Here is a 13066-nt window from a genome sequence, read left to right on the forward strand (position 1 = left end):
TCAAGCCACTCCCACAATATCTGTCAGCACTCAAATTAATGCACGACTCTACATTATCTGTGTAGCATGTGTGTAAGACTCGAATACAATTATGAAGTTATAATTTTATGACGAATAAATATTTCAGTGAGTAAAACTGGCTGTGTCTGTAGTATTAAAGACTACACAACATTATTATATTATCTTTAAATTAATTTTTAAATGATTATTATTTTTTAATTATTGTCTCTGGATTAGTAGGTTACTCTTGTAATAAAGTAGCGGTGGTAGAGGACATATTTTAAGTATCAATTCTGCTTAAAAAGATGCAATCTAATCCTGTTTACATGAAATAAACCTGCACCCGAGCAGGTTTAAGCTTATGGAGCTGTTGCTATGACAGCAACTCCGGGATGAGCTTCGAAGAACCAAACAATCCAAGATCATGCCAAATCATCAACAATCAAATCCAGCTAAATGAGTTAGCGACGTACGAAGAACGGGCCCCAGGTCAGGTAGAGAGTTGTTTCTGTTTTTACATTTTGATGAAAGATGAAGGCGACCAACATTTGTTTCTATGGAAGAATGTGCGCTTATGATTTGTTTGACCAGGAAAACGTATTAAGAATGTAAAAAGGGTCCATTATGATTTCATGTTGACTTTTAGTTCAGCTGAAGAGGGAGAAATATGAGTCATGTCAAAGACAAAACGGTCCAGTTATCTGGGCTGTTAAATGGCTGGTTTGGTGTATCACTATGTACAGAGCGCTGGACTCAAAGTAACGAGGGATTCTGTAAATTAGTGCTGACAGAATCAACAAACACGAGCTCGCTAATAAAAGTCGGTCAATATCCCCTGGCGCTTCAGAATTTCAAGAAAACCAAACATGGTGCATGTTTGACTGCATGGTTTCATTTTGCTTTTGGAAACGGTTCTGAATATATTTCAACCACGGTCATCACTCTTTGTTAAATCTGACACAAGGCGATGGGGTTTACTCATGCTGGTGCACACCGCAGCATGTCTGTTCAGAAACCTGAAAATCAAACGTTACATGAAATGGTTTGCCATCACCGACGCTCAGATCGGCTGAACGTCACGCTAACGTGGAACGACAGGAAGCCTGTGCAGTGCGAGCAGTCATTTCGGCTCTGCTCATGGGGATTTATAATCAGCACCAACTGAAGAAATGGGTCATCTGCAGTTCCCCGTCATTTAGCAGGAGCTTCTTTCTGACACAAATTCATGAAATGGTCCCACTGGAAAACCAAAGTGCCTTAATCAACGGTAGTATGGAGATAAGGCAGAAGTGGGAACTGCATAACTCTTTATTTTCTTGAATTGGCCATACTTAGGCTCTGTTCCAAAAACACTGAACTGCCTAGGGCGGCATTGTAAGACATCATACAGTAGGCACGTTCCCAACACGGGGGCAAAAGACAGGCTGCATAATCGCGCTGCCTTCCAAGATGCCTTCTTTTGTTCAAATTCTAAGCCAGCATCACATGAATCTTTAGCGGAAAATTTATTACGACAAATTCAGTGGAAAAAAAATCCATGCAATTTGGCAGGCAAAATGAGAGAAATGTTGATTATGGGCCCTTTTTACATTCCCAGGGTTCTCAGCAGCAGAAGTCATCATAGTTTGGTACACTTCTATAGTGTAGTATAATTTTTGCATTTCCATTTGCCCCAACAGCAAAAGAAAAAAAAAAATCCACAATAGTATTTCTTAGCATTCTTAGTGACTGTGGAAATGTGTCACATAAGGGTCTATTAAATGTAACTAATTAATTACTAAAAAAAATCTGTAAAAATAAAATGAATCTAATATGTGTGTGTTGGTTTTATGCATATTACACTGTGTATTTAGCATTTTGCTAAATTAACTTGCCCATAAACTTGAATTTGTTCAACTGAACGTGAGAGTTGAGATATGTGTGACATATCTTTGCTCATAGCCTTCAAATAATCACTTAATAGGTTCTACTTGAGTTAATGTTGCCTTAATGCTGAGTTAATGGAGCGTTCACATTTATTGCTGCTTAGTGAAAATTTGCAGGTGAATTCCAGTCATTCTGATAGGAATCCATGCAATCGGGAGTTTCACATAAGGGCAAACATTTTGCGAATTCAACACACTAGCCAACAGAAAGCTGCTTGGTTTGAGTGACTTCAGTGTGAGTTGTGCTTCATTTGTCGCTGCACTATTGACAATGCACCTTTTTTTGCACACAAAATTTCACAAACGTAACACACCTTTAGAAAGTCGTCAGTAGACAGCCTTCTAGGATTTTAAACAAAGATCACAACCAGCTCGAATCTTTAGAGTAGAGGTTAAAAGAGGTTATAAAGGCTTTCACACAACAGCACAGGCCTCTGTGTAGAGAATATATTTCAAGAAGTTATATCAACATTTCTGGACAGACAGAAAATCAGCACTATGAAGTGAGATGTGTCGACATGATAATATTTGAACAGCAGCTCTGAGCAGACACAGCCTATATTCAAGGTGTCTAAAGCTTGATTACTGATGTAGCGTATCATTCAATTCAAGTTGGAATTTCAAACCAACAGACTTTGGCAGAAATCAAAAGGCCAACTTCTCTGAGAAGGTGCTCTCATCACTGGAGAAAGACGACAACCATTTTGATGCAAATTAAATGATTTCTTACAGGACTTCATAATAAAAAAAACTATTTAGCAAACGCTTGAAAGACAAGTACTTAAAGCCCGGGATACACCAAGCTGACTTCAAAGAACCAGCAGCGACTAAAGCAGACGGTGTTGTCGACTCGCGTTGGCTACGTCTGGACCAATAAACCACGCTTGAACACACCGCTCGGACTACAGCCCACTGCAAACTAGCATGTGCTTTCCATCTTGACTTACTTGCTCATTTTCATCACTTTCGCTTTAATTCTCATGCACTAACTTGTTCGCTAAACTGAACATCCAATCAGAGTTCTCACTCTCGCCGACAGCCCCGACGCATATTCAAAATGTTGATCCGGGCAAACTGCCACCAACGAGAGGCGATGGGTGGAACACACCAAAAAACTAGCCTGACAGACGCTCACCGATGGCCCCATGTTGGCTGACGGCTGACTGTCTGCTTGGTGTGTCCCAGCTAGCGGTGTAACGGTACACAAACATGACGGTTCGGTGCATACCTTGGTTTTGACATCACGGTACAGTACCGTTTCGGTGCAGTAGGGGGAAAACTAAACATAAATTTTCTTTTTTTTTATTAAACAGTGGTTTACTGAACAAATTGCTCTCTTTAAATAAATTTATTTATAATAAAAATTTTCTTAGGGATAAAAATCTCCCTCGGCTTATGCTCTATATTATTAACTATAGTTTAATGATATTAACTATAGTGAGCCCTTTAACATTACTATAACGTTACAATTAACAACAGAGCGCAAACTTAAATTTAATTACTATTTATTTTTAAATATAATAATCAACACTCAACTTAAAAAAAATTGTATGCAAACATGTAAATTACACATAATGCAGTTTTTAAATTAACTTTTAAATGATAAAAATGTTATTTGTTGTTGAAATATAATCATTTTAGACAGTGACTGTCATAACTTGTTTCATAACAGATTTATTTAAACATACATTAAATAATGAAGACATCACTAACAGGTAAGTGAAATATAATGATTATAAAGTCTAATATTTCGCGAAATGCTCTTCTCTAGACTTCATTTATAGCGCACTAACGAGATGTGGATACTGACGATTGAATGAGGTGAATGAAAAGCTACCTGACGTTTTGTTTACAAGCTGTTATATTGGCGTTTTTCCGTGGTTGAAACACTGGTTGAGCGATTACATGAGGAGTGAGAAGTTCATTCATGTTTATTTCGCGTTAAAACTAGTAGTAAAGAGGAAGGGATGATCGCGTTGAAGCGCTGAACTGAGCCGTTTATACAGTGATCTGTCGCGACACATCAAAGTGCGTCAAAACGGCATTTATTGTTTGAATTTCCTGAAAAAAAAGGACACAATATGAAAGATGAGACTTTGTTTCTTATAAAAAGTAACAATAAAACTGGAAGTTTCCAATGAAGTTCCACTCGTGCAGTGGTTAAACCAATGCTGTATTTGTTTGGTACACATGCGTACCGAACCGAAAGACCCGTACCGAAAATGTTCGATACGAATATGTGTACCGTTACACCCCTAGTCCTGGCCTTAAAACAATGCAAATAATGACACCTCAGCTTCCTGGTTTTTAATGGTACAATGTGTTAGCCTTGGCATTTTACTTCTTTTAGATCCTGTCTCTTTCTCAGAATTCAGGGACTTCTAGTCAGAAAAGAAGTCAGTCACCATTCCTCACATTTCTCAATAGTTCTTCAAACCTTGCAATGTGAATAAGCTCACTGCGTGAAGGCTGTAAAAGCTCTCCAGACAGATAATGACTGGAGGCGGCAGTAAGACAAAGCCTGAGGACAGTCAAATTCAAACAAATTGCAACACAAATATACAGAACAACTTTCAAGACGCTTACGTTTCCATGTTGTCTCCCTCTAGGACCGTCTGGACGGGCAGGTATCCCAGGCGAGGGTGCTTCGCGAAATACTTCTTTGAGCGGAACTTGTTTTTTAAGACTTTGGTAAAATCTCGCATGTCTTCTCCTGAGGTGGTCTGAAAATGAAAGAGGCAGACAGATGATGGATGAGGAAGTGGATTTACGTTATTAACAATTGTTCAGAAGCAACTTCAATACAATAAAGCCCGGGAGTCACCAGTGGTTTGAACCCCCAGTATTAAACTTTGCTGTGTAGGCGTTGGTACTTGGTAGAGAATATTTAGGAGTTTCACTCTGAATCAAAGCCTTGGAAACCATCCAGAAGGTACAACTCATATGTCTTCTAATTAGGTGACATACAAACACACACTTGCATCATTACTTTTGCTAACAAATGGGAATTGAGGCTGAAGGTTCTCTCCATAGTAACTCTGACCTGAAAACACAAGCTTCCACTCCTTTATATTTAGAAGGTGTTAGCAGACACAAGCAGTTTGCACACACGAGGGTTACACAAGTATACACATGCGTGTTTTAGGTCAGTTTGAGTGAAATGCATTATAATGAGAGCACACAGAGAGCACACTGATCCGTCCATTTACACTCATCTCATTCTCCATTTGTCTACTGAGCCGAGCATGGTGTTTCAGTCCAGGATTTCTCTGTATGCGTCTCCACACAAAGTCTTCTTAATCTGCACATATTCACCAACCAAATCGTATTTCTCCTGCAGACTGGGAGACCAACCGAAAAACAAGGATGTGACAGCCCATGCACTACAGAAGGATTCTGTCTCTCCTGTTCGGTCTGCTAAACTCTCAAGTCAAACCAAAGACCAACAGAACCCATGAATTCCAGATCTCACGAGCACATGAAAGTTCAACATGCTGGCTGAAAGATAAAAACTCGTATTTAATTACAACAGCCAATTGCCTTATAAATGCATTTTTTTGCTTTCCTTTTTTTTAAGCCTTTTGTGTGAGAAACACCAGCTAGCAAAATACGAGTGTGGAGACTTGGAGAGACAGTTTGTAACCGTAAATGCACAATAGCATACAAAAACAAATTGCTGTTCATCAGCACTTCCTGCAGACTGGGGCATTCATACAGAATTCAATGTTTTTCTATTTTATGACGGGCGGCAACCAGCATTAATGTGCAATACTGTCATCTGCTATGTTGGAGGGTCAACTAGTGTTACTGGCATGATATTTATAAAGTATGTGAAGTATTAACATGATATCACTATTACATTTTTTTAATATTATGGTTGTCGTTAATAATGATATATTGCAACAAATATACAAGTCTTGTATGATGCAATTATGGTGCTTTTTATCGTTTTTGAGCTTGATCCCCCAAAACTTCATGCTTTCAGTTGGCCTCATTCAGCAAACATGAGCAGTTAGAATAATAATAAAAAAAAACTCTTCTTGTATCAATTTACACACTGGGTTTTCAATGGTGAAAAAGAAAAACAAAACCAAACAGACATATAATAATGTGAGAAAATGTGAATAAATGGTGTTTTTTTCCATGTTTGGGTGAAGTTTTCATTTAAGAAAGGGCTGAAGATCCTGAACAGCACATTATTCATTTACTCTGACACTGAGCTAAAGAAACTCTTTGTATCCCACAACTAATAAAAACCATATCAACAACAAAAAGCAATATCACCACGATGAAAAAGCAATACCGGCGTAACAGCCCAACCGAGGGCCACAAAGGCATATTCTGTTCAATATTGATCTTCTGCTCTCTGAATGCTGATGACAGTATTTGGTGTTGTATCGAAGGTAAATTTGGTTTATAGTTATGCATGTGTGTGTGTGTGTTTCTGGGATACGTCGGTTTGAAAGGAAATGAAAGAGTCTAGATGGTGACCCTGAATGTCAGCAGAGACCATGTCAACTAGACGAACCCTAGAGACAGATCCCCTGTGAAGAACTCATTAACTAGACGACCATCGGCACAAGACCACGAGAACCAGATGAGTCCTCTGCACAATCCGACGTGTGTTGCAGCCTGGAATTAAACCACGCCATGCTGGTTTCGTCTGGCCAGAGGAGAACTGGCCCCCCGACTGAGCCTGGATTCTCCCAAGGTTTTTTTCCCTCCATTTCGGTCACCGATGGAGTTTTGGTTCCTTGCCACTGTCACCTTTGGCTTGCTTAGTTGGGAACACTTAATTTCTGGCAACATTGTTGACTTGAGTGCACAGATACTATTGGAAGAGAACTGAACTGAGCTGAATGACATCACTAAATCAACAATTAACTGACTTTAACTGGAAAAATGACTCTTTGTTATTGTCTTGCATTATTGACAAACTATTTTCCTGTTTGACACTGTAAAGCTGCTTTGACACAATCAGTATTGTATAAAGCGCTACATAAATAAAGGTGACTTGACTTGAAAGGCATTATCTTCCTGTCAATATAAAGGTATGTGGACATTTCACAACTGCTGGTGGTCCGTGTGATAGAAATCTGACAGGAGTGATTAATTCAGGATTACTGCTGCCCCGCTGAATGCCAAACCAAAAAACAGAGCGAACAAATGACCCGACAGAGTTGAAGGAGAAATGAGAGTTTACATCCATTCAAAAACAATAAATCAGTCACTTGATAATGTTACATAGCGGCTGGTGGGCTCCAGTTTCTAGCTCGGCACTGTTATAAAACAATTAGTTATGCCTGAGCCATTTTTTAGTCCGAGTGTCGTTGTCTGTGCACTCAAACGTTTCACTGTATCACTGTATCAATTTCTCTCTAGAATCACAATTATATAGCTCACAACATTGTAAAACATTGTCATTGGCAAAGTAAAAGGAGCCGTATTGTGTTGGAAATGTCACTATATATTAACAACTTCTTTATAGAACTGTTGTATAAAAGTTATATTACATTTGTGATCAATATTTTGGGGCCAGTGGTACTTTTACGTGATGCTTCATAGAACAGCACCATAAACTTATTACAGAACTCATTCACACGGAGTAACCTGGGGTTAAATGGTTTGTTCAAGGTCACAATAGTGGCTCATTGCTAGCAGAGATCAAACAAGGAACATTCGGGTTACCCGGATACAACAGCCAATACAATGGCCATTTCTGTAATGTTGGAACATGTGCATATGCTAATAAGTTTTAGGAACTACATAGTCTGTTTTTCTAGGGGTGGAAATGTTTTGATACCTCACAATTGGATTCAAATTGATTCTGACATGTAATAAGAAACACTACAGAAATTGAATAATCATATGTAAAACTAAAACACTGCATAGTCTTCACTGTATGAATAAACTATAAATTGATTCTTAATAAAGATAGAAAAGTGATTCAGTCAAGATTACTGAGTGATTCTCTCTCTCTCTTTTTGTTTGATTAACATTAATGAAACAGATGGCAACAAAGTTCCTGCTGTTACTTTAAGAACGAATGTACGGATCCTATAAACTGATACACACTGAGTTTCTCTTAACTGTTTATGTTCACATAGGAAATAACCGTTTACGTTAATACTCCACACAATGGTTATTTTGGCATAATTGTTTGTGTATTTGGCCATTCAAGTGCAATAAGCCGCGAAAGAGATCTTAATTCATGATAGCATGGTGAGAGGTGGCAATCAGTGTGTGCTCCGGGTGAGTGTGTGTGTCTGTCATTGCGAGAGCCACATTGAGTTATTTTTCACTAATAACTCTATTTAACACCATGCACGTCCCAAATTCACTATTGCATGCAGGTGAGCATTGAGTTCTTTTCCACAGCTTATTGCGCTTAATAACTCTATTTAACATCAAGCACGTCCCACTCTTTTTTCATTCATGCATGTTTCTTTATCAATGTAATATGTCAATAACTTTACATAGTACCTCGAGGTAAAAAAAAAAAAAGTAAACATTATATAAACCATTAGAAATTGATTTTTGAAATTTGTAAAATAGATGCAATCGCGATTCTTATGTAAATCGATTTATTCCCCCACCCTATGTTTTTCACACAAAGCTAAAACAGGTCTTCTGTTTTAGCTTTCTGTTCAATGCAAGCGTTGCACTGAGTGCATCTCAAAATCCAATCAAAAACTGATGAATAAAACCAAGTGTCCATCCTAGATTTTTTAATTTTTTTTAAATAATCCATTACACCTGGAAGTACATCACTACTTCCATTTCATTTTGACTTTAACACCCTTTGGTAATTTTCCTTGTATGGAAAAGAGCAACGTGAACATTCTTTATAATTTCTCCTTTCATGTTCATTTTTTTGTGATTCATCTGATTTGTGGGATCCCTTGCGGAGTTTGAACCTACAAAATTTTGTTTCACCACTTTACTACATCACAGAAAAAAACAAAACAATCTGGAGCTGAACCATCTAGTGGAAGGTAAACGCACATTTGTCAACCCTCCACTATATTATTAATGAAAAGGCAACATTTCTTTGCTCAAGTGCCTGTTACAATTGTTTTTAAGTTGTATCATTATTCGGTCTAAATTCATTGAATTTGCATTGAGTTGAAGAGAGCAAAAAGAAATGTGGTTACCTTTTGTCATGCTGATCACTGACAGTGACAGCTTTTCAATTTCACGCTCTGAAACTGAGCTATTGAATTGAACACCTTAAATTTCAGGTTTCACAGAGCTTGCGTTGTGGAGGTGGGAGGAAATTCCGCCAGTGGTACTGCTAATAGATCAAGGCCCTCTGAGTTTTAACTACTCTCCATCTGGCCTGCAGCGGTGGAGAAGAAACTAACCTTCGCCATTACTCTCATACCATAAGCTCCTGTTCACTGACCACACATCACAGTCGCAGCTGGAATAAAAACTGAATTCATGTGCTGCTGATGCTAAGACACTTCCAAAGAGCAGCTAGCAGGATTACTCCTCCTACGAGAGATACGATTCTAAGGCCCCGATCAGACAGAACACGTTTTTTAGGTCTGAAAACGCGAGGCGCACTGTGCTGAGGTTTTTATGTTGCTAGGCAACCACTGAATCAGCTGTCCTGTCAGTGTAGCGCAAGCGCTCTTTGGTTTAATTCGATTGAGCAATGGAAAAAAACGCGAATGACGTCAGGCGCTTTTCTGCTCAGAGTTGCTTTTTTTTCAACTTCAGGCGCTTAGAGCGCTCCTGCAAAAATGTGAGGCGCAGCAGGTGGCTAAAACGCGAGGCGCCCGGGGCGCATAAACAGCGCACAAAACGCTCACTGCTAATAGAAAACAATTAAAAAAATGTCTGTCTGATCTGGGCCTAAGGCAACTTTTGCATGTGTCCTTCATTGAATTAAAAATGAACTTTACACACAATAATTTTTGCAGAGTACCATGCTGTTAGCCTATTACAATATTGCTGGCTTAGTTTATTAGTCACATGCTAATACCAAAACCTACACCTGAAATTAACTGCGAGTCAAATCTTCATGAGTTTCGCATGAGAAGTTGGCGCCTGTTATGGAAATGTTATTTCTGTATTTCGGAGGTTTCTTTTTAATGTTTTTTCTTGTTTTCTTGTTCGTGTTAGGAAAAATATTAAGGGAACATTATGGAAATGTTACTTTTGAATGTTTGTCTGAATGTTTTGAAACAAGTAGTAAGCAGTGACGTTTCTAAAAAAAAAAAAAAAAAAATCTAGAAAAAAAAGTCACTTTATTTTAAGGTCCAATTCTCGCTATTAACAAACCATAAACTTTGACTTTTGCCTCAAACTCATAATTTGCTGCTAATTAATAGTTAGTAAGGTGGTATTGGGTTACGGATGTAGAATATGGTCATGCAGAATATGTGCTTTATAAGTACTAATAAACAGCCTATAGCTTCTGAACTTTAAATCAAAACAGACTTGTGATTTTATGACATCAATTACTACTTTATTCATTCAGAAACACAAGTATCTTAATGTGACTGCTGACTATACTCTGTACTTGCATTCTCAGAGGAAATGCGCTGAACCAAAACAGTGAATCTAATCACCATTCAGGCAAAAGTTCGCTTCAAGAATGACCACAGTGCTGACGTGATCTTATCACTAGCACATCCTGAGCACATGTGAGTTATTCGTATTATTGGCAAGACACATCGCCATAATTTTCGTATCAGGCTGATGTTGATGTTACATTTTAAGCCTTTATCAGCTTATTCCAATGATGTTCCGATAATACCGAGCATCCCGAGTAGCTGCGTTTGTAGTCAGTAGACACGAAGACATCTCACTAGGTTTTGGAACAGAGCCACAGCTCTACCACTACCGAATGCCCACAGTAATGCTCATTCATGCAAAACCTCTCTTTTATGAGCTCCAATTTGCAAGCATAATTACACATGCCTTGATTTGATGGGTAGAGAGAGAGAGTACGAGAGGGGTAGAGGTTCAGGCGCTAGCTAACTCACCGGTGTGCAGTACTCCACCACGGGGTAGTTGAGTTTATGACCCTTCGCTGTGCGACCAGAGAAGAAGCAACTCTGGCAAACGTCATAGTTGAAGTGCTTCAAACTGCGATATCTGCAAAGATAGAAAGAAAGCACTGACAATTAGTATGCTAGGTTTTCATTGTATAGAAGAGGGTGGTGAATATTTTTCGGTTTTACACAGGAAAACATTATTATTTTGGATTCATTATAGCCATAACTCTAAACCAGCCATTCTGTAGTTTCGTCAAACTATTATCCACTTGTTATTCCACTATTATTCAGTTTGTCTGAAACTGACAGTCCTCTTGAGAATACTCACTCCAGTCACGCCACGCTCGATTCAATAACATCATTAGCACACAGTTTAGAAGTGTTTCTATTTCACAGATTTTCCTCATATACATGTAAATTGAGTGTGGAGGAAGACAGCACAGTGTGTGTTGTTTGTTTTTTGGTTTCTTCTGTTCTCTCCAGGAAATGCAAATTCAATAGAATTTAATTCCTCCAGTGTGCAATATTTCCACCGCACTGCCACATAAATGATATGACACTAAAAAGATGCTGCATTTTCCAAAACAGCTCCCTTTCTCTCTGGGGCGGCCCATCTGAAAGCACAATATAACACTGAGGCCCCTGCTGAGAATGACTAAACATCACACCATCGGTACTTTAGCCAAGATCTCTTATATTAGCCTCTGCAGGATAACATGAATATTATAAAACTGACCTAAAATCCAATTTGATGACGTTTGTAGATATTGAAAAATAAATCAATAAGCCTTGAGACTTTGCATGTTACAGTGATTTTACTGCAGATAATAGATGCCCTAAGGCACAATAATAATAATAATAATTATAAAATAACATTAATTTTTACATGTGTTTTTTTTTTTTGCTTTTACTTTTAATATTTCTTTATGAAGTTTGACACGTTGAATATGAAAATCACATAACTTGTTTGTGTATCATTAACAGTGCTCATAAAAAACTAAAATAAATATGTTGACAACTTGCACAAGCTAATCTGTTATCATTCAGAAGTGTGCGTTGGATGATTTTAGTCCCACAATGTTCTGGAATGTTCCAGACAGCACTAGAATATTACAGAATATTCCAAAATGTTACAGAAACTTCTAGAATGTTCCCATCCTTGCAAAAGGAAAAGCAAAAAAACGGTGTTTCATAATTAATGACAGAAGTTCAAATTTACCTGACCTATAATATTTACCAAAAAATATTGATGCTACGTGAAAATAAATAGTACAATAATAATTAGCACCATAGAATTACAGAAGAACCAAAAATGTAAGTGAAACTAATTGTGACCCTGGAGCACAAAACCAGTCTTAAGTCGCTGGGGTATATTTGTAGCAGTTTATTGATATTGATATATTAAAAAATTATAGATTTTTCTTTTATGCCAAAAATTATTAGGATATTAAGTAAAGATCATGTTCCATGAAGATATTTTGTATATTTCCTACTGTAAATATATCAAAACTTAATTTTTGATTAGTAATATGCATTGCTAAGAACTTCATTTGGACAACTTTAAAGTAGATTTTCTCAATATTTTGATTTTTTTGCAGCCTCAGATTCCAGATTTTCAAATAGTTGTATCTCGACCAAATATGGTCATATCCTAACAAACCACACATCAATGGAAAGTTTATTTATTCAGCTTTCATATGACGTATAAATCTCAACTTCGAAAAATTGACCGTTATGACTGGTTTTGTGGTCCAGGGTCACAATTTTTGTTACATTGTGTAACAGTTCTAAATAATAATAATAACAGGAATAAATTACACCAAATATTATAGTGATATAGAGTTAATCTATAAACAGGCATGATGTGGATTTTTTTTAAAGGGGTCATATGACGTTGCTAAAAAGAACATTATTTTGTGTATTTGGTGTAATGAAATGGGTTTATGCGGTTTAAGGTTAAAAAAACATATTATTTTCCACATAATGTACATCATTGTTTCTCCTCTATGCCCCGCCTTTCTGAAATGCGGCGATTTTTACAAAGCTCATCGGTCTGTAAAAGCAAGGTGTGCTCTGATTGGCCAGCTATCCAGTGCGTTGTGATTGGCCGAATGCCTCAAGCGTGTGACAGAA

The 13066-nt window shown here is 37.7% G+C and overlaps 1 protein-coding gene across 1 annotated transcript in view; it reads right to left on the reverse strand.

Moving 5' to 3' along the window:
- LOC107669681 (utrophin-like) overlaps positions 1-13066 on the reverse strand; it is a 252156-nt gene that overhangs the window by 32392 nt on the left and 206698 nt on the right. Inside the window, exons 67-68 of the mRNA XM_016462031.1 lie at positions 10922-11033; positions 4512-4648 (exon numbers count right to left, since the gene is read on the reverse strand). Coding sequence (XP_016317517.1) covers positions 4512-4648; positions 10922-11033 — 249 coding nt within the window. The remainder of the gene's footprint in view (positions 1-4511; positions 4649-10921; positions 11034-13066) is intronic.

Source organism: Sinocyclocheilus anshuiensis, unplaced genomic scaffold (genome assembly GCF_001515605.1).
Source record: "Sinocyclocheilus anshuiensis isolate Anshui unplaced genomic scaffold, SAMN03320099.WGS_v1.1 scaffold416, whole genome shotgun sequence".
In the NCBI taxonomy this organism is placed as follows: domain Eukaryota; kingdom Metazoa; phylum Chordata; class Actinopteri; order Cypriniformes; family Cyprinidae; genus Sinocyclocheilus; species Sinocyclocheilus anshuiensis.